General features: G+C 37.9%; 1 protein-coding gene across 1 annotated transcript in view; it reads left to right on the forward strand.

Moving 5' to 3' along the window:
- OstDelta (oligosaccharide transferase delta subunit) overlaps nucleotides 1-20439 on the forward strand; it is a 279105-nt gene that overhangs the window by 44186 nt on the left and 214480 nt on the right. The window contains exon 3 of the mRNA XM_090384636.1: nucleotides 365-460. Coding sequence (XP_090240762.1) covers nucleotides 365-460 — 96 coding nt within the window. The remainder of the gene's footprint in view (nucleotides 1-364; nucleotides 461-20439) is intronic.

Below are 20439 nucleotides of genomic sequence, written 5' to 3' on the forward strand. Positions count from 1 at the left end.
TTTACCCATTATATTATACTCATGGTGGAGAGCACATTCCCCCTCCATGCATCAGTTTTTGATCAGTTTTGTATTTACTGCTTTTTTACGTGTAATTCAAAAAATTGATCTAGGGAGTTTAGAATCTGTTTAATTCAGCAGTGGTTTTTCTTTATAGGCTGTGCCCATAATACTCACAGTATAGTATATTTTAATGATTTATAAACTTTTTTTCTTTTCTTTTTTTTTTTTTCACACCAACTGCAGATTTTTTTAAAAATTGTATTACATTCACATTAATTTTATCGGTGTAATGGTATATTCAAACTTCTTTTTCCTTGCATAATTTAGAAATTTGACCAGTTTTGCTTTTACTGTTTTTTAGGAAACATGTAATTTCATCAGATCAAAAGTTGATCCAAAGAGTTTGGAATCTGTATTTCATGCAGCTGGTGCCAGTAAACTTCTAGGCAACTGTAAGGTAAGAATTGTGAAATGTTGATCATACTGTATGGGAGGTGCATGTTCACTGATAATTGTAATGGAATTCAGTATGTTTAGAAAAATGTCAGCATACCTTGATTACTGTGGTTATAGAGGAATCCCTGGAGACCACCGTACAAACACAAATTAAGTAAACCCTCATTAAACTAGACTAATAGTTGCTGAGAGGTGTCCATTTTAATGAAAGTCCAGATTATATGAAATACATTTGTAATGTCTAGTGTGTAACAACACACTAGACATTACAAAGCGTATTTCATATAATCTGGACTTTCATATAATCCCTCCTTTTGAATAAAATCATTCAGTTGTTTCCTGAAAGGCTCAACAGCTTCAAAATCAGCACTAAGAATTTCCCCGCACGTTTTCTTGTTTGAAATGTTATGCTATCTTCTAAATCTAAAATGCCAACCTGAGCTTGCTTTAAATTGTTCAATTCCTAACTGTTTAGCCAGTCTCTCTGCCGCTGCTTGAATTTCTATTCCTCGCACAGCAAAACCAGACGAACGAAGTTGGGAAAACCATTTGTACACAGCATCATCTAGTGCTTTATCAGTAGGCATCCGCATTCGTTTAACTTTACTTTTTTCTTTCCCCACGTTAAACTTGAGAACGAAATTACGAATTTCACTCTTTTTTCTTTTTAATGTCCGACACGGTTTGTTTTGGGATGCCATACTCAAGACATGCTGGACACTGAATCTCCTTTTTCAAGTTTTTCTGTCACGGATAGTTTATCGTGAAGAGAAAGCGTTTTATGCTTACGCTTCTGTCCTACACTTACTTAAAGACATTGTTTAACTGCACAGCACAAACAACAAAAAATAGAAGCGCGTAACTGTGGAGCAAACAACTGTCTGAACTGCAGCCGGGAACCAGGTTGTTTGTGCAGCGTGAGTCATTATGGCCCAATGACCTCGGATACAATACATATGACCTTTGAACCCGATCGTCGTTTGATTTTTACACTTTTAAATTTTTTTAGAGCTGTCTGGATTAATGAGCATTTACTGTACCTTGAATACCTTGATTACTGGGCAAGTTAAACACAAACATTTAAATGATCATGCCTATTAGGAATTTTAATGCAGAACTCTTGGAAAGAATTCAGTATTCACTTAGCATGTGCAACATACTAATGTACTTTGAAGGGACTGGGGTTCAGGATAATCAGCATTGGAATGGATTGCTTCTATGCCATACAAACATAATATGGTTGATGATTAATGCAACATATACTGCATAGCTGCTGACTCTCCCCAGATTTACTATGGAGAATTTATCTTTTTTTTTACTCTCACCATTGTAACATAGTTGATGACACGGCTTTGCCATCTTTTTTGCAAAAACTTGGTTTTTCACTGTCCTCTTCATTTCACAAAAAAAAATAATAATAAAAATAAACATATGTTAAAATTGGATTTTTAAAAAAAAATTGTGAAATTCTGCTTATTTTTGCAAGGCAGGTGTGGTGTAGTAGTCTGTTCCAAACAAAGTTCTACAGAAATGTGTGGTAATAGCATTTACTCTGTTATGTGCACTCATTTCATAGTACTTGTGTAGTGTGAAGCTTTTCAGTAAGATGCCAAAAAAAATGATGTAAAATTTCAGAAGACATATACATAAGATTTTCCATGTATTGTAAAATATGAAAAAAGATAACATGTTTGGCTTGTGTACCGTATGTAGATCTGATTTTTCAGTTTCAAGTGTGATACAATCAGACAGTGCAAGAAAGTAAGTATAACAGCAGCATGCAGTGTATGAAAAGAAATATTGCATTTCACGGTGACATTGATATCATACTTGCCATGTTTATTTGCAGCTTTTACTATCATGAAACATTAGCTTCCTCTGAGTTCTGCTGGTCATGCAGGCAAATTGTTCAGAAAATGTGTTTCTTGATAGCAAAATAACAAAAAAAAAAAAAAAAAAATATATATATATATACACACACAGTGGATTCCGGTTATTCGGGCCACCGTTTATTTGGGACAAATCTTAAAAAACAGAAACCAATCGAGAAAATAGCCAGGGTTTACTTTGCTTAATTGGGACAGCATGCCGTTTAATCTGGGCAGGAGACCGCAGCACTGGAGATTACCCTACGATTGTCTCCGACGGTAGCACTTGGTTCGGTTGAAATTTTGAAGGTCACAACCATAAAACAATAAAAACAATTAGCAGTCACCTGTTTATTGGGCTTTTCTGTTAGTGAAATCTACCATAAACGGACAGTAAACTCGATCTTACTGAATTTGCAATAACACTGACAGCTGGAATTCTGTGGGTTATTATGGTGAAATGTGTTTACACTTCCATGAAATCTTCAATCATATAAAAAAAAAAAATAATTTTCAGATCTTCTCTTCATTCCTAATTTTAAAGCTTTATAACTCATTACTCCGTTCTCACTTGCGCATATTGTGTTACTTGCAATTTGTGTGCGCCATGTTCTTTGTTATTGATTGCTTATCTTTTTGCTGTTTTAAATTTTAACCCCTACCCACAAATTTCAGTGAACAGAAATGTCAACTAGTTCATATGTACATATTACAGTACGTATTAATTATTCCGATTATCACGTATATTCTTCCGATTTTCATGTATCATTTAATTTTTTAATTGGTAAGGTAATAAAGGGTAAATTTGTGGTTAATATATCTTTGCTTTTATAGCCTGTGGATGATATTCCTCCTATTTTTGCTAATTAGAATCGCTGTTTAATAGAATTAAAATTCAATTCACAAACGTGATCACAATGACTGGCGCTTACTGCACATCGTATAATGAACGGTACTTTACTATGGTGACTCCATCATAACGTGATTTGATTACGTTCACTTTACAGTGAACCAATTGTAAAGGGGGGGGATACATTGTATTTTTAACTATTTACGTGAAACTTCGGATAATTGGGGCAGCCGCTTAATCGGGCCAAAATGCACTGGTCCCGATGTGTCTCAAATAACCGGAATGGACTGTATATATATATATATTTTAGTGAAATAACAAGAACAACAGGTATTATTATTAAAATTGCACAAATAGGGAAAGGATAGGTAGTGATGGCCCTGAAAAATGGACCATTTTTGATTGCTTCAGATGGCAGTAATCAAAATGATTCCAAACTATATCCATTGTAGTGACTATTTGAAATAAAAAATCTTCAAATCAAAAGCAGCTCACTATTAGTGCCAGCACTGGAATGTGACCGATTTGTCCACAAATGAGACACTAGAAATCATCTTCTGAACAACTTGAAAATAAGGTATGTATAAGTTTATTTTAGGTACACAAACTAATTTGAGCATAAGCTTTTACTGTCATATACAACTATCGGGGAACATAAAAAATAAACTTTTCCCGATGTGCTGGTCATGTAGGCACATTGTTCATATATGTTTCTTGATAGCAAATTAAAAAAAAAAAAAAAAATATATATATATATATATATATGTGTGTGTGTGTGTGTATATACAGGGTGTTTCAGTTAAACGTTTCAGAACTTCTAAGAGGGGTAGGGTACATCCTGACAACTCGAAATCATATAGCAATGTGGGGTCGGAAATGCTTTCCTGAAGCGGTGTTGTACACAGAAGCACCATAAAAAGAAAAGAGACCGTAAGTGAGAAATCGTTTTAATAATACATGAAAAGGAGCAAAAGGTACATGGATTAAAGTAAGTGTTCGAAGTTTCTTCCACAGGCTACAATGCACGCCTCACATCTCCGACACATGGACATCCGAACATTCTGGAATACTCCAGGCGAATTTCGAATTTCTTCGGCAGCTACTGCGATTCTTGCAACCAGCTCCTCAGCATTGTCAATAGGGGTGTCATAAACTACGATTTCATATGACCCCAGAAATAAAAATCAAGACATGATAGGTCGGGTGACCGAGCAGGCCAACGCACGGGACCACCACGTCCGATCCACTGTTGACCAAATGTGACATCCAGGTAGTTACGAACATCTCCGCTATAATGGGCAGGGGCTCCATCGTGTTGGAACCACATTGTCTGTTGCGTCGATGCAGAAATCTGTTCATCTCTCAAAAGTTGTGGCAATACTTGCTGCAGAAAGATCAAGTAGATAGGTCCGGTTAGACGACACGGTAACAGGTAAGGTCCGATGAGGTGATCTCCCATAATACCGGCCCATACATTGACCGAAAATCGAATCTGTGCTGCACGACGTCGTATTGCATGCGGGTTCTCGACCGCCCAGATATGGTCGTTATGCGTGTTGAAAATTCCTTCCCTTGTGAAGGATGCCTCATCGGAAAACAACACTTCAGCAGGAAAAAGGGGATTTGTAGCACATTTTCCAAGGTACCACTGTGCGAAAGCAATACGAGGTGCATAATCCTCCGGTTGCTGTGTCTGGACACGCTGCACGTGAAACGGATGCATGTCTTGTTCTCGGAGAATCCTCCAGACGCTCCAATGGGAAACCCCGACTGCGTTTGCTAGACTTCGTGTACTCGTTCTTGGATTCCCCCGTACATGCTGCAGCACATTCTGTTCGACGGCTGGAGTCCGTGCTGTTCTTAACCTGTCCCTGTCAGCTCTTTCAAATGAACCTCTCTCAGCTAACCTCTGGTGCAGTCTTGCAAAGAAATTATGACTGGGAATACGCCTCGTCGGATATCGTTCCGCGTACAAACGCTGTGCGGCTGCCCCACTACAATTTGCAGCCCCGTACGCCAAATGCATATCGGCTAACTCTGCGTTCGTGTAATCATCCATCCTACTAACTTGGCGTTCTTGTTCAAGAAATTTGAAATTCGCCTGGAGTATTCCAGAATGTTCGGATGTCCATGCGTCGGAGATGTGAGGCGTGCATTGTAGCCCGTGGAAGAAACTTCGAACACTTACTTTAATCCATGTACCTTTTGCTTCTTTTCATGTATTATTAAAAAGATTTCTCACTTACGGTCTCTTTTCTTTTTATGGTGCTTCTGTGTACAACACCGCTTCAGGAAAGCATTTCCGACCCCACATTGCTATATGATTTCGAGTTGTCAGGATGTACCCTACCCCTCTTAGAAGTTCTGAAACGTTTAACTGAAACACCCTGTATATATATATTTAAGATATTAGTTGTAGTGGTAAGTTCTAATAGTGCAATAATAGACAAAAAAAAAAAAAAATAAATATATATATATATATATATATATATGTGTGTGTGTGTGTGTGTGTATATATATATATATATATATTTAAGATATTAGTTGTAGTGGTAAGTTCTAATAGTGCAATAATAGACAAAGTTAAGCCGGCTATAATGTATAATACGAAAGCTAGTAAGTTATAGCTTCTCAAGCAACCCAACGCCTTATGCAAGCGCCCAACGCAACCTGGAAAAAAAAATATATATATGCCAAATAAAGTAAGGGAAAGCCTTACATATCAATAACATTAAAAGAAAAATTAAAATGTTAATTATATGCAATTAGATACATTGAAAGGGACTTTTTCGAGGGCTAACCCTTTCAATGTATCAACCATAATTAACGAGCTATCCGTTTCTGTAGTCATCGTCCAGCATAACTGTGTCCAAATGATAGTCAGGTAGTATAAGATAACCAGGTAGAATAAAATAACATTAAAGATGTATAACAACCATCCAAAGGAAGTAAACATCCATTATAATAAGATATTTAAGTTGATAAGTGGTTACAAAGGAACTGGATGCAAAAAATTATTTTGATATCATATATTTGGATTTCAGGAAAGCTTTTGACACTGTTGCGCATGGAAGACTATTATACAAATTGGAGCAGAATGGTATTAAGGGTAAGTTGCTACAATGGATAAAAGGATGGTTAAGTGCGAGAAGACAGAGGGTGGTAATCAATGGGTGCTGCTCTTCTTGGACTAATGTTATTAGTGGAGTCCCACAGGGTTCGGTGTTAGGTCCACTGTTGTTTTGTATATTTATCAATGATATTGATGAAGGTATATCAGGCTTAATGTCGAAGTTTGCAGATGATACAAAGGTTGGCAGGGTTGTTAATGACAGTAATGGCAGTGTGCTACTGCAACAGGATCTAGATAATTTGGGCAGATGGGCTAAGAAGTGGCAACTGAAGTTTAACCTTGACAAATGCAAAGTATTGCATATGGGTAGAAGTAACCCCAGAGAAACGTACCAACTGTGTGGTACTACACTTATGGTGGTAGAAAATGAAAAAGACCTGGGAGTAATTGTGCAGTCAGATATGAAGTTTTCTGAGCAATGCAGACAGGCTGCCAGGGCAGGTCATGGGGTTTTGTCAATGATATATAGGAATTTTGCTAGCAGGGAAAAGGTGATTATCCCTCTGTATAAGGCAATGGTCAGACCACGCCTTGAGTACTGCGTACAGGTCTGGAGGCCTCATTTTAGGTGGGATGTAGATTTACTTGAGCGTGTACAGAGAAGGGCAACAAGATTGGTGAGGGGAAGAATGAAGGGATCCTCTTACCAAGAGAGGCTTAAGTTCTGCAAATTGCAGTGGCTGGAGACTAGGCACCTACACGATGATCTGATTGAGGTGTATAAGGCCTTGAATGGGTTCAGCACGCTGAATTCTGATGGGATCCTTCAACTTGTTCAGATTACGAACCTAAGGAGGCATAAATTCAAATTACGAAAGGACAGATGTAGAATAGATGTGCGGAAATTTGCCTTTAGCCAGCAGGTGGTTAATTGCTGGAACAAACTTCCATCTGTCGTTGTGGAAGTTGATAGGTTGAATAAATTTAAGGAGGAACTGGACAGGCATTTGGAGGGAATGGTGTGATTTTTTTTTTTTTTTTTGGCTGATGCTGCATAAGCTCATACATTTGCTTTCTTGCATCACATGCCACTACTACTACTACTATATCCCAATTTAGTAGTAAGCTGGCAAGATGACTGTTAGCCCGTCGGATAGCCAAATTTTAAATTATAGAAAGAGATCCATCTATAGTTAGACTTATACGTATGTAGTATATAATATATAATCACAGTAGAATCAGCCATTGCCAAGTAACAGTAGAAGCATAAGCTAACCAAGGCGAACGGAAAAGGTCGTATAGATATAGTACCTCAATCCCCCTCGAATTACTCTAATAGTTCATGAGGTATGAAAAATAGGGATCTTACAGCAAAAGTTAAAAAGAATAGAAAAAGTTAAATCATAAATTAACTTAGGATGTAACCGGGATTCCCGTCCCTTATAGTAAGGGATCCTGGTTATGGCAAGCAAGGCAAAGTCCTTTAGTATAAGCTAAAAAATATATATAAGAAAACTGCTTACCACCGTAAAGCAAAAGTACAAAAGACCGAATGAATTGGCAAGTGTTGAATATATGCTTACCGACCGAAGCCCCCCCCCCCCCCCCCGCAGGAAAAGTAGTTGATATCATCGGGAGTTCCTGTGTGTGTGTATATATATATATATATATATATATATATACATACACACACACACACACACATACAGGTACTCTCAAACTTACGTAAGGGTTGTGTTCCGCAGAACGCTACATACATTGGGGAATTTCTCCCGTGCTTCTGCAGCACTCGCAACTGTGATCACTGAATTGATTGAATCAAAAAAGAAATGTTCGACGAACATGTAAATAGAATTATTTATTGTATTTATTCAAATTTTTTATCTCATGTGCAGGAAAAATTACAAAAGCGTGCAATTTAAAAAAATTCAAAATTATAAAATTACAAAAAAAGAGAGGAGACAGGCATAACGTCAGTAAGTTTTTCCTCTTGAGCATTGTTGCCAGAATCAACATCTTCAGCTGATAAGTATGCCGCTGCGGAGGTTGAGGGCTGTGGAGATTTAGACGGGGTTGGCTGCTCAACCTTATGAAAGAACATATTAATGGATGACTGGATGGTGGCTTTTTTCTTTTCATCATAAATTTCTTTGTAGTTGTTAACTTTTAAGAATCTTTCGCTGTCAGGATCCATCTCAAACCTTGCCATTGCCGATGCAATTTCACGAAATGCCATTGCCATCTCTCTCTAGCGATGAAGCATTTTGACTGCTCATTTGGTTCATCTTGAGCTTTGTCAGCATTTTCTTCTTTCACTATTGCTGCCTGCAAGTCAATATGTTATTCGTTAAATAATTCCTTCTCTTCTTCCTCTATTAACTCCTCCACGTCTTTGACATCAACCTCCAACTGAAGTAGCTCTGTAACCTTTACAATCTTATCTGTAACCTCTTCATATGATTTGTTTTTTTCAAACCCTTTGAAGCCTTTTACATGCTGTGGACATATTTTCTTCCATGCAGCATTTAAATAACTTTTAGTAATTTCCGCCCAGGCCTTATTAATGTTTAAGATGACGTGGTAAATATTGTAAGATTTCCAAAAGTCTCTTAACGTAAAATTTTTCTCATCATCTACTGCAGACAATGCTTGATCAAATGTCGTGCATAAATAGTATGCTTTTAAATTCGAAATGACACCATGATCCATAGGTTGGATGAGTGAAGTCGTGTTTGGCAGTAGAAATATGACTCATGTTCGAATTGAAGTCGTCTAGATGCGTAGGATGTCCAGGAGCATTATGTAATAGAAGCAAAATATTGACAGGAATGTCGGTCTTTACAATATTTTTCAACCTCTGGAATGAAGCAGCATTTAAACCAATCCTCAAAGAGAGATATTGTTATCCATGCTCTCTCTCTCTCTAGTTTGATCGGAAATGCACGGGTAGTGGCTTTATTTGATGTCCTTAAATGCACGAGGATTTCCAGAATGGTACACAAGCAGTGGTTTTAATCTGTAATCTCCCGCTACATTAGCCCCAAGCAAGAGCATGTCCCTATCTTTTGATGCCTTGAAACCTGGCATTGTATTTTCCTCTTTGGCAATGTATGTTCAATCCGGATTTTTTTTCTAATACAGAGCAGTCTCGTCATGTTAAAAATTTGCTGCATTCATCAATGATTTTTTCCAATGCATACACAATTTCTCTGCAGCTGCAGAATTGACACTGGCAACTTCACCGCATACTTTAACGTTGTGGAAACCACCGCGATGCTTGAACCTATTAAACCATCTGTTGCTTGCCATGAACTTGGGTTGGGGTTCTCCGTACTTATCCTTAATATCTTTATAAATACGTGTTGCTTTTGCTTGAATGGCCATTGGACTCAAGGGCACTCGCTTCTGAATCTGATTTTCCATCCGTATTATTAACAGCTGTTCCATCTTCGGTATAGCACCTGTATGCTGTTTTGTAATCACTGTTGAACTTAAGTGCGTTGATCCTTTAACATGTTCTTTTATATGTGCACTGTCCTTTAACTCCCTTCCTGGAACATTTTTTCCCCCGAAAATGTGCCGTAAGGGATCGACTTTTTATTTTGCAGATTAAAAGTATGCATCATGCAAATACTCATTGTATAGTTTTTGTATTTTTTATTAATTTTTTCATAGAAAATACATGGGAGTAATTAACCCATTTGGGCTATCCCGAGTTATCTTGTGTGTGCCAAAAAAGTGTGCAAATTATACAGATTTTTTTAATGAATTAGCGCTTGAGCTAAAAGAACGGCACAGAAAAAGCCTTCATAACTCATTATATAAATAAATTTAAAAAATCAACTGAAACATACAAGCAGTAATCGCGAACTAACTACATTCTGACACTGCCGCCACAAGTGGACAGGCGAGGTAAGCGTCGCTTACGGGCGACAGTTCAAGAGGGCGCCGAAATATTTTTCGATATTGTTTTTGTGAATTATTTTCGTGGGTTCTGTATTCTGCATTTAGGACGGCAAATTATATTTTGTTTACTGGCAGCACAGGAACGTGCATTACTGTGCTGATATTGCTGTACAATATAAGTAAAACTAAAGCCAGTTGTTTGCTGCCAGACGTAAGAAAATCCCGAGAAAACTCGGGATTTACCTGCCTAATTCAAAATTAGCCAGATAAATGCCAGAGAAAATACGCTTCAGTCCTAAATTTGGAGGTATTGTTTGCTTCGGGTATTATTGTATCCCGAGATATTTCGTGTAGTTCCGAATAACTTTTAAAACTAAAAACGGGATAATCGATGAAGGGTTTAAAATAGTATTCATTGTTGAAGCAGCAAGATCGAATTCCCTTGCAATAGATGACAAACTTTGTCCTGCTTCATACTTCTTAATCATCTTCATTTCTAAATCAATTTTGTTTCGTTTCTACGCACTGCCACCACTTGCACTTTCCATTGGTTGCTTTCCCTTCATCATTGTAAGACAAATAGGAATGAAGAGAAGTTCTGAAAATTTGTTTTTTATATGGTTGAAGATTTCATTGAAGGGAAACACATTTCACCACAATAGCATAAAAACCCACACAATTGCAGTTATCGGTTTTATCGCAAATGCAATAAGATCGGGTTTACTACCCGTTTATAATTAGTCTCTAGAGCAAAGTTTCCGGCATCCCCCCCCCCCCAATACTTCTCCTTCAACCCATGCACGGTACTAAGTACTATAGGTTTTGATACCTTTCGTGTTTGGGGTTTTCATAAAAAAAAAAAAAAAAAATTAGATGCACTAACAGAAATGCCCAAGAAATCAGAAAGTGCAAATTGTTCTTATTGCTTTTTGGTTGTGATCTTCAGAAACGTGCTTTAGAAAAATATCACGAAGGGGTTCAAATTTGATTCTTATAACGGGAACATATGATAATGATGAAAGGGTACTGCAATTTCCATTATAAATATGACCTTTTAGAGAGATAAATAGGTTAGTAATATAGCGAAATTTTCAACTTCCAAGGATTTGGAACGAATTCCAAAAAAGGGGGGGGGGACAAAAAAGTGTTATTGGGTTCACGTTACGATATTTTCACAATACCCCCATTTATTCTTACGGGATGCAGAATATGTTTCCACGAATTTTTTAAGTTTGCACCGGCTGGCAAAAACTTATGTAAAGTCAAATTTCCATAAGTCGAGTATTATGTTAGTCGGGGAGTTCCTGTATATATATACACACTTAACTTATACAGTAAACCAACGCTATTCACAGGGGTTACGTTCCTGAGAAATTTTGCGAATACTGAGTTATGGCTCCCATAGTAATAAAGGGGTTCCGTTCCAAAGTATGAAACATATAAGAAAAACTAGTATAAAATTTTGTCTATGTATGTATTATATGTACCTTCATAATATGACTATGTACATAGACAGTACATAGTGAAATGCAAGCATATGGCATCGAAATGAAAATAAGAAACAATTTAATATTAAATGTAATATTTATTAGAAATTTCAAACAAATCTTTCAAACCAGCACCTTTGCTAGCTAAAAAACTTATTCCGCCCGTGCTATCACCAGTTTCGCTAAAGTTTTGATAAAGGAGTTTTGCCTTTTCACGAATTGATGAGTGAACTTAACAGAATTTTATTTTGAGTTCGGTCTTCTATCTACAGATTTAAAGCTTTTTCCATTTTTTCTAATTTAACATCACGAGTTACAGAGCAAATTTTTGAAGCAATTAGCGCGTTTTCACGGACACTATGGCAGATTTTTTCTTCCGATTTCTTGATTGATCGTACCCTTGACTTATTGATTTTATAATGTTTTGCCACTGAGGAGACACTTACCATTAGAAATTTTATTTAACTCAATTTTATTTGCTAATGTCATCACCTTCTTTGATATTTTCACATTTCTCTTGTTATTCATAGCCATATTTTTGTAGTGGTTAGAAAGAACTTGTCCACAATAAAGTCACTTTCTTCTGTTAACACACTCGAAAAAGTCTGTTTTACACTGCAAAACGGTAGATTTATCATTTTTGTAAGCATATCAATTTATAAATTGATAAATTTATTCAATTTATAAGTGTATAAATTAAAAGCAAACGATGAAAAACCTTCCATGATAAGCGCATAACACATACTGAACAAGGATTAACGAGAAACATTCACGCTCGCGATTTTGTCACCCCTCTCCCCCCACCCACTGAGCCCTGTTTTGACCGGGAAAGATAATTTTAGCCACGCCCATGTTTTTTTATGGCGGAGAAAATTCACGGTGCTTTAAAATTCAAATTTTTTTAGGTTTCATTTTATATTAAAATCGGTGATTGCGAAACCGCGAATACAGATACCGCGAATAGCGGGGGTTTACTGTACATTATTACTTTTTAAAATTATGGTACTACTTGGGAGTATCAGGTTTGTAGTGACCTCAACCAACCTACTAGTTATATATAAATCTAGCCCTGGTATGGATAGCCTTACACATAAATATACAACATAGATACATAAAAAACAACAAAATTAATGCAAATTTAAGGAAGATTAGAGCCTTTTAGAGAAAGTTGGAAAATTAGAGAAAATTAGTGAAAATTAACATTCTCCCTCATGGCCATACAGTTGCTACTTCCTCAGGGGCTTTGAGCAGACATATAGCCATACTAAAGGGCATTATACATACCCGTTTCTGTAATCTCTATACCAGTTTTCTAGGTAAACTAATAGGTAATTACTTGGTGAATAATTTGGAATAATGAGACTAATTTTTTTTTGTGAATATATGTACTTAATTTTAAATAAACAGGGGTGGTTTACGTATATCACAACAAACTGTGATAGGAGATTCAAAGCCCTACGGGTATGTATCATATTAAAATATCATTGTACCTCACTTCCATATCCTGTGGTGGTCAGTCTGAAAATGTTCAATTTTCCTGCCTTCTTTGGGTTTTATGTGTGTAGTACTATTTATTGCACAGACGTACCAGGTTTATCCATGGAGTGATAGTTTACCTTGCCATAGGCAAAATCAAATACAGTGGTCTCAGACAGTTTTTAAATTCTGTACAGTGGGATCAACTGACGATGTTACCAACAGTAAATTCTAAGTGGAAAGCATTCAAGGAATTAATCGTGGATACTACTAAAAGTTTCATACCTATTAAGAAATATTGTTCAAGGTTTAGGCCTAAATGGTTATCAAATGAACTAATGAGACTCGTAACAGAGAAGAAAAATGCTTGGGATGCATATAAATTATTAAGCGACTCAGAAGCCTATGGCAGATATAAGCTAGTCTGTAATCAGGTCGCAAAGGAGGCTAGGCAGGCAAAGGCAGATTATGAGAAATCCTTGGCAAAAGATGCTAAGAAAAACAGCAAGGATTTCTTTACTTATATAAACTCTAAAAGGAAGGGGATGAATCTGATTGGTCCACTTGACATTGATGGTTCGACTGTTGATGATCCTGCTCAGATAGCAAACAAACTGAATGAGTATTTTGCATCTACATTCACACATGAGAAATTATTAAGGTTTGAAAATGGCAGAAGGTTATCAAATTGTAGCAGAGTATTTAATGATTTTGTAATAACTGAGAGCAAAGTGGAGGGGAAATTGAAGTTAAACACAAGAAAGGCACCTGGTGCGGATGGGATCTATTCAGTTATATTAAAGGAGGCGGCAAAGCAACTAAGCAAACCCTTAGCCATAATTATGAGGGCATATTTGGACTCAGGGGAGTTTCACACTGACTGGAGATGTGCAAATGTATCCCCAATTCACAAAGGGGGATCGAAGGGTGACACAAGTAATTACAGACCAGTTAATTTAACTTCTGTTCTGGGTAAAATAATGGAGTCATTGGTTAAAGATGCATTGCAGGATCATCTAGCCAAGACTGCAGAAATAATTCAGACACAGCATGGGTTTGTTAAGGGAAAGTCGTGTTTGACAAATTTGATTGGTTATTATGATGTGGTTACAAAGGAACTGGATACAAAAAATAACTTTAATATCATATATTTGGATTTCAGGAAAGCTTTTGACACTGTTGCGCATGGAAGACTATTGTACAAATTAGAGCAGAATGGTATTAAGGGTAATTTGCTACAATGGATAAAAGGATGGTTGAGTGGGAGAAGATAGAGATTTGTAATAGTAGTAGTAGTAGTGGCACGTGATGCAAGAAAGCAAGTGTAGGAGCTTATGCAGCATCAGCCAAAAAAAAAAAAAAAAAATCACACCATTCCCTCCAAATGCCTGTCCAGTTCCTCCTTAAATTTATTCAACCTATCAACTTCCACAACGACAGATGGAAGTTTGTTCCAGCAATTAACCACCCGCTGGCTAAAGGCAAATTTCCGCACATCTATTCTACTTCTGTCCTTTCTTAATTTGGACTTATGTCCCCGTAGGTTCGTAATCTGAACAAGTGGAAGGATCCCATCAGAATTCAGCGTGCTCAACCCATTCAAGGCCTTATAGACCTCAATCAGATCACCGCGCAGGTGCCTAGTCTCCAGCCACTGCAATTTGCAGAACTTAAGCCTCTCTTGGTAAGAGGATCCCTTCATTCCCCTCACCAATCGTGTTGCTTCTCTCTGTACACGCTCAAGCAAATCTACATCCTTCCTAAAATGAGGCCTCCAGACCTGTACGCAGTACTCATGGCGTGGCCTGACCATTGCCTTATACAGAGGGACAATCACCTCCTTTTCCCTGCTAGCAAAATTCCTATATATCATTGACAAAACCCCATGACCTGCACTGGCAGCCTGTCTGCATTGCTCAGAAAACTTCATATCTGACTGCACAAATACTCCCAGGTCTTTTTCATTTTCTACCACCTTAAGTGTAGTACTACACAGTTGGTACGTTTCTCTGGGGTTACTTCTACCCATATGCAGTACTTTGCATTTGTCAAGGTTAAACTTCAGTTGCCACTTCTTAGCCCATCTGCCCAAATTATCTAGATCCTGTTGCAGTAGCACACTGCCATGACTGTCATTAACAACCCTGCCAACCTTTGTGTCATCTGCAAACTTCGACATTAAGCCTGATATACCTTCATCAATATCATTGATGAAGGTATATCAATCAATGGGTGCTGCTCTTCATGGAGTAATGTTATTAGTGGAGTCCCACAGGGTTCGGTGTTGGGTCCACTGTTGTTTTGTATATTTATCAATGATATTGATGAAGGTATATCAGGCTTATTAGTGTTGAAGTTTGCAGATGATGAAGGTGTATCAGGTATATTAGTGTTGAAGTTTGCAGATGATACAAAGGTTGGCGGGGTTGTTAATGACAGTGTGCTACTGCAACAGGATCTAGATAATTTGGGCAGATGGGCTAGGAAGTGGCAACTGAAGTTTAACCTTGACAAATGCAAAGTACTGCATATGGGTAGAAGTAACTTGAGAGAAAAGTAGCAACTGTGCGGTACTACACTTAAGGTGGTAGAAAATTAAAAAGATCTGGGAGTAATTGTGCAGTCAGATATGAAGTTTTCTGAGCAATGCAGACAGGCTGCCAGGGCAGGTCATGGGGTTTTGTCAATGATATATAGGAATTTTGCTAGCAGGGAAAAGGAGGTGATTGTCCCCTCTGTATAAGGATATGGTCCACGCCTTGAGTACTGCGTGCAGGTCTGGAGGCCTCATTTTAGGAAGGATGTCGATTTGCTTGAGCGTGTACAGAGAAGGGCAACAAGATTGGTGAGGGGAATGAAAGGATCCTCTTACCAAGAGAGGCTTAAGTTCTGCAAATTGCAGTGGCTGGAGACTAGGCACCTGCGTGGTGATCTGATTGAGGTGTATAAGGCCTTGAATGGGTTGAGCACGCTGAATTCTGATGGGATCCTTCCACTTGTTCAGATTACGAACCTAAGGGGGCATAAATTCAAATTAAGAAAAGTCACGTAGAATAGATGTGCGGAAATTTGATTTTTGCCAGCGGGTGGTTAATTGCTGGAACAAACTTCCATCTGTCGTTGTGGAAGTTGATAGGTTGAATAAATTTAAAGAGGAACTGGACAGGCATTTGGAGGGAATGGTGTGATTTTTTTTTTTTTTTTTTTTTTGGCTGATGCTGCATAAGCTCATACACTTGCTTTCTTGCATCACATACTACTACTACTAATGCTCTGCATTCCTGAGAGTAGACTGGATGTTAAATTATAAATTAAAGCTCGGGAAAATTGTATATTTTTGCGTGTTTTATTGTAGGAAGCAGATACAAAATGATATAAATTTTTATATATATGTGTAATGCATTAAATTAAGCTAAAAATGAGAAATAATAGAAAAAAATGAAAATAATAGATATTAAAATTAATCACGTTATCTGTAGGGTGTGATAATTTAACATCCAGTCCACTCTCAGGAATGCAAATAAAGTAAAAAAAACCCTCCCCTTTAACCCTTCCATTCTTTCCAAATGCCTGTCCAGCTTAGCCTTAAATTTATTTAGGCTATCAACTTCTACAACAAAACATGGAAGTCTGTTTCACCATCAACCACTCGCTGGCTAAAGGCAAATTTCCGCACATATATTCTACAACTGTCTTTCCTCAATTTGAATGTATGCTTCTTCAGGTTCTTAATCTGAGCAAGAGTTAGAATCCCGTCAGCATTCAGCTTGCTCAACCCATTAAGGCCTTATACATCTCATCACCTCGCAGGTGCCTACTCTCCAGGTGTTGCAATTTGCAGAACTTAAGCCTTTCTTGGTAAGAGCACCCCTTTGTTCCCCTCACCAATCTTGTTACCCTTCTTTGTACTCGTTCAAGCAACCATACATCCTTTCTAAAATGAGGCCTCCAGACCTGTACACAGTACTCTGGGTGTGGCGTGAACATTTCCTTGTATAATGGAATAATCACCTCCCTGTCCCTGCTAGAAAAATCCTGTATATCATTGACAAGACTCCATGACCTGCCCTGGCAGCCCGTCTGCACTGTGAGCGAACTTCATATTTGCCTGCACAATTTGCCTGCACAATTACCTGCACAATTTGCCTACACAATTACCCCAAATCTTTTTCACTTTCCACTTCCCTGAGTGTAGTACCGCAGAGTTTGTACATTTCTCTTTGGTTATCGCTACCCATATGCAGTACCTTGCATTTCTCAATGTTAAACTTCAGTTGCCACTTCTCAGCCCATTTTCCCAACTTATCTAGATCCAGTTGGAGTAGCATACTGTCTTTACTGCTGTTAACAACCCTGCCAACCTTTGTATCATCTGCAAACTTGGACATTAAATCTGATATACCTTCATTAATATTATTGTTAAATATAGAAAACAAAAATGGGCCCAACACCGAGCCCTGCAGAACTCCACTAACAACATTTGTCCATGAAGAGCAGTGTTCATTGATTACCACTCTGTCATCTCCCACTCAACCACCCCTTTATCCATTGCAGCAACTTACCCTTAATGCCATACCTCTCCAATTTGTACAGCAGTCTTCCATGTGCAATAGTATCAAAAGCTTTTCTGAAATCCAAGTATATTATATCAAAATTATTTTTGGCATTCAGTTCCTTTGTGACGACATCATAGTATCTAATCAAGTTGGTCAGATAAGACCTCCCTTTAACAAACCCATGCTGTGTTTTAACTGTTACTGTAGTCTTGTCTAGATGATCCTGTAATGCTTTAACCAGTGATTCCATTATTTTTCCTGGAACACAAGTTAAACTAATAGGTCTGTAGTTACTTGTGTCACCTTTTGAACCCCTTTTGTGAATTGGTGATACATTTGCACACCTCCAGTCCATGGGGAGCTCCCCTAAGTTCAAGAAAGCTGTCATAATTATGGCTAAGGGTTTGCTTACTTCCTTTGCATCCTTCTTTAATATAACTGGATAGATCCCGTCCACCCCAGGTGCCTTCCTTATGTTTAACTTCAACAATTTCTCCTCCACCTTGCTCTCAGTTATTACAAAATCACTTAGCTCCCTGTTAGCGTTTGATTAACTTTTAGCACTCCCCTCATTGAATGACTCCTCATGTGTGAATGTAGGTGCAAAATACTCATTCAGAGTGTCAGCTACTTGAACATGATCATCAGTAGTCAACCCATCTATGTTAAGTGGTTCAATCTGATTCATCCCTTTCCTTCTAGAGTTTTCATAAGTAAAGAACTCTTTGCTGTTTTTCCTTTGCATTCTTTGCCAAATATTTCTCGTAATCTGCCTTTGCCTTCCTAACCTCCTTTGTGACTTGATTACAGACTAGTTTATACCTGCCATAGACTTCTGTGTCACCTAATACTTTATAGGCATCCGATACATTCTTCTCTGCCACGAGCCTCATTAATTCATCTGACATCCATTTAGGCCTAAACCTTGAACAGTATTTCTTAGTTGGAATGAAAAGCCTAGTAGTTTCCAAAATTAATTCCGTGAAGGCTTCCCATTTAGAATTCAACGTTTGTAACATCAGTTGATCCCACTGTACAGAATTTAAAAATTATTTGAGACCACTGCAGTCACCTTTAAGAAATCAAAAGCCCTTCCCTTTAGCCTTGGTGGTAGTTAAAAAGTAATTCCCACATCAGTACCTTGTGCTCGCTGTCACCCAGTAGTTCCTTTATCTGCAAATTCTTAATTCATGAATAATCAGTGCTGATAATCAGATTATCAAGGGTATTACTCCATCTGGTTGCTTCTCGAACTTGTTGCTGTAGAAAACAGTCATCCAATAAATCCACAAAAGTCTTGCTAGTGTGCGAGTGACCAACCCACAAGTTCCAGTCAATATCTGGAAAGTTAAAATCTGCCCATTATAAGACATTCTGATTTACTGGCCCACTCTATTTCTCTGCACAATTGCTTGCTGATTATACTCATCAGATTCATTAGGCCTATAACACACACCTACTCTCATTTTTCCTTTCCCAGTGCTTATTTCACACCAGACTCAACACTGCATTGTCCGCCAACATCAATTGGATGTACTTCCTTAGATTTTGTGTTTCTTAACTAACAGCATAACCTTCCCTTCCTGTCCTGTCTATCCTTCCTGTACACATTGTACTCCCCAAATTTAAATTCTGCACTGCTTATATCTGCGTGACACCACATCTCTGATATCCCAACAATATCTGCCTTTGATGTCTTGATCAGCATTTAAAATTCAATTTTATTTATTTACTATATTTCTAGCATTAGTGTACATGCAAGTATACACGCACGTGTTCTTATTTTTAGTTACCCTAACACAGCCCATGTATTTACTTGTTCCACTATGACTCCCAGCAGTCCTGGAAATCTCCATTACCTTGCTTCCCAGGCTGCTGCTCATTCTAATAGAAGCAGTGCAAGAATCACTTTTGCCTCTGCCTGCAGCCACTGTTACTCTTTTAGTCTGTGTATCCTCCCCCCTCAAGCTAGCAGTGTTCCGGCTCACCTAACACTGCTTTGATAGCATCAACAAATATTCTTGCACCCTTTCGGTTTAAGTGTACCCCATCCCTGTAGAAGCAGTCTCTCCTGTCAACAAGCACAGACCAGGCTGAAAAAAATTCTACTTCTTGAGCCTTGTAAAATCTGTTCAAGGCCGAATTAATCGACAAGGCTCTCATCATATACTCCCTCTTATCGTGTCTGGGCAGAATTGCAGACACTTTCACATTCAATCCTAATTCACGACTTTTTTTCTAACATTGACCTGTACTTGTTGAGTACATCTGCAGATCTCTTACTTTTAATGTCATTGGTTCAAACGTGTACAACATCAACTTTTTTGCTTAAAAGATTATATCTTCTCTACAATGTCATAAACGTTTGCTCCTGGCAGACATACCCTGGTCCTGCTCCACCTATTAGATATAAGATGGGAAGACTGAGTTTTAGAGGGATTGAAATCAACTCAGTTTTCTTTGCCCCACTGGAGAATAACCTGGAGATCGGCATTTAAGGAATTAGTAGTGGATATTCGAGAAGTTGAAGATGATCAAGCAGGGCAAGGTTTCTCAAAATGGAAAGTGGATGGCAATGTGCTATCGTTGGCAAAATTATGGATAGGATTTCCTGTCAATGGAAGAAGGTCATTAATATACAAGAGGAAAAGAGTGGGGGAGAGAACGGAACCTTGGGGGACACCAGCATTAGTGGAAAAGTTAGAAGATGGAGAGCCATCTACCATCACCCTCAGAGAGCTATCAGAGAGAAAACAGGATAACC

Source organism: Mastigoproctus giganteus, chromosome 11, assembly GCF_048544385.1.
Source record: "Mastigoproctus giganteus isolate SK-2022 chromosome 11, ASM4854438v1, whole genome shotgun sequence".
In the NCBI taxonomy this organism is placed as follows: Eukaryota; Metazoa; Arthropoda; class Arachnida; order Uropygi; family Thelyphonidae; genus Mastigoproctus; species Mastigoproctus giganteus.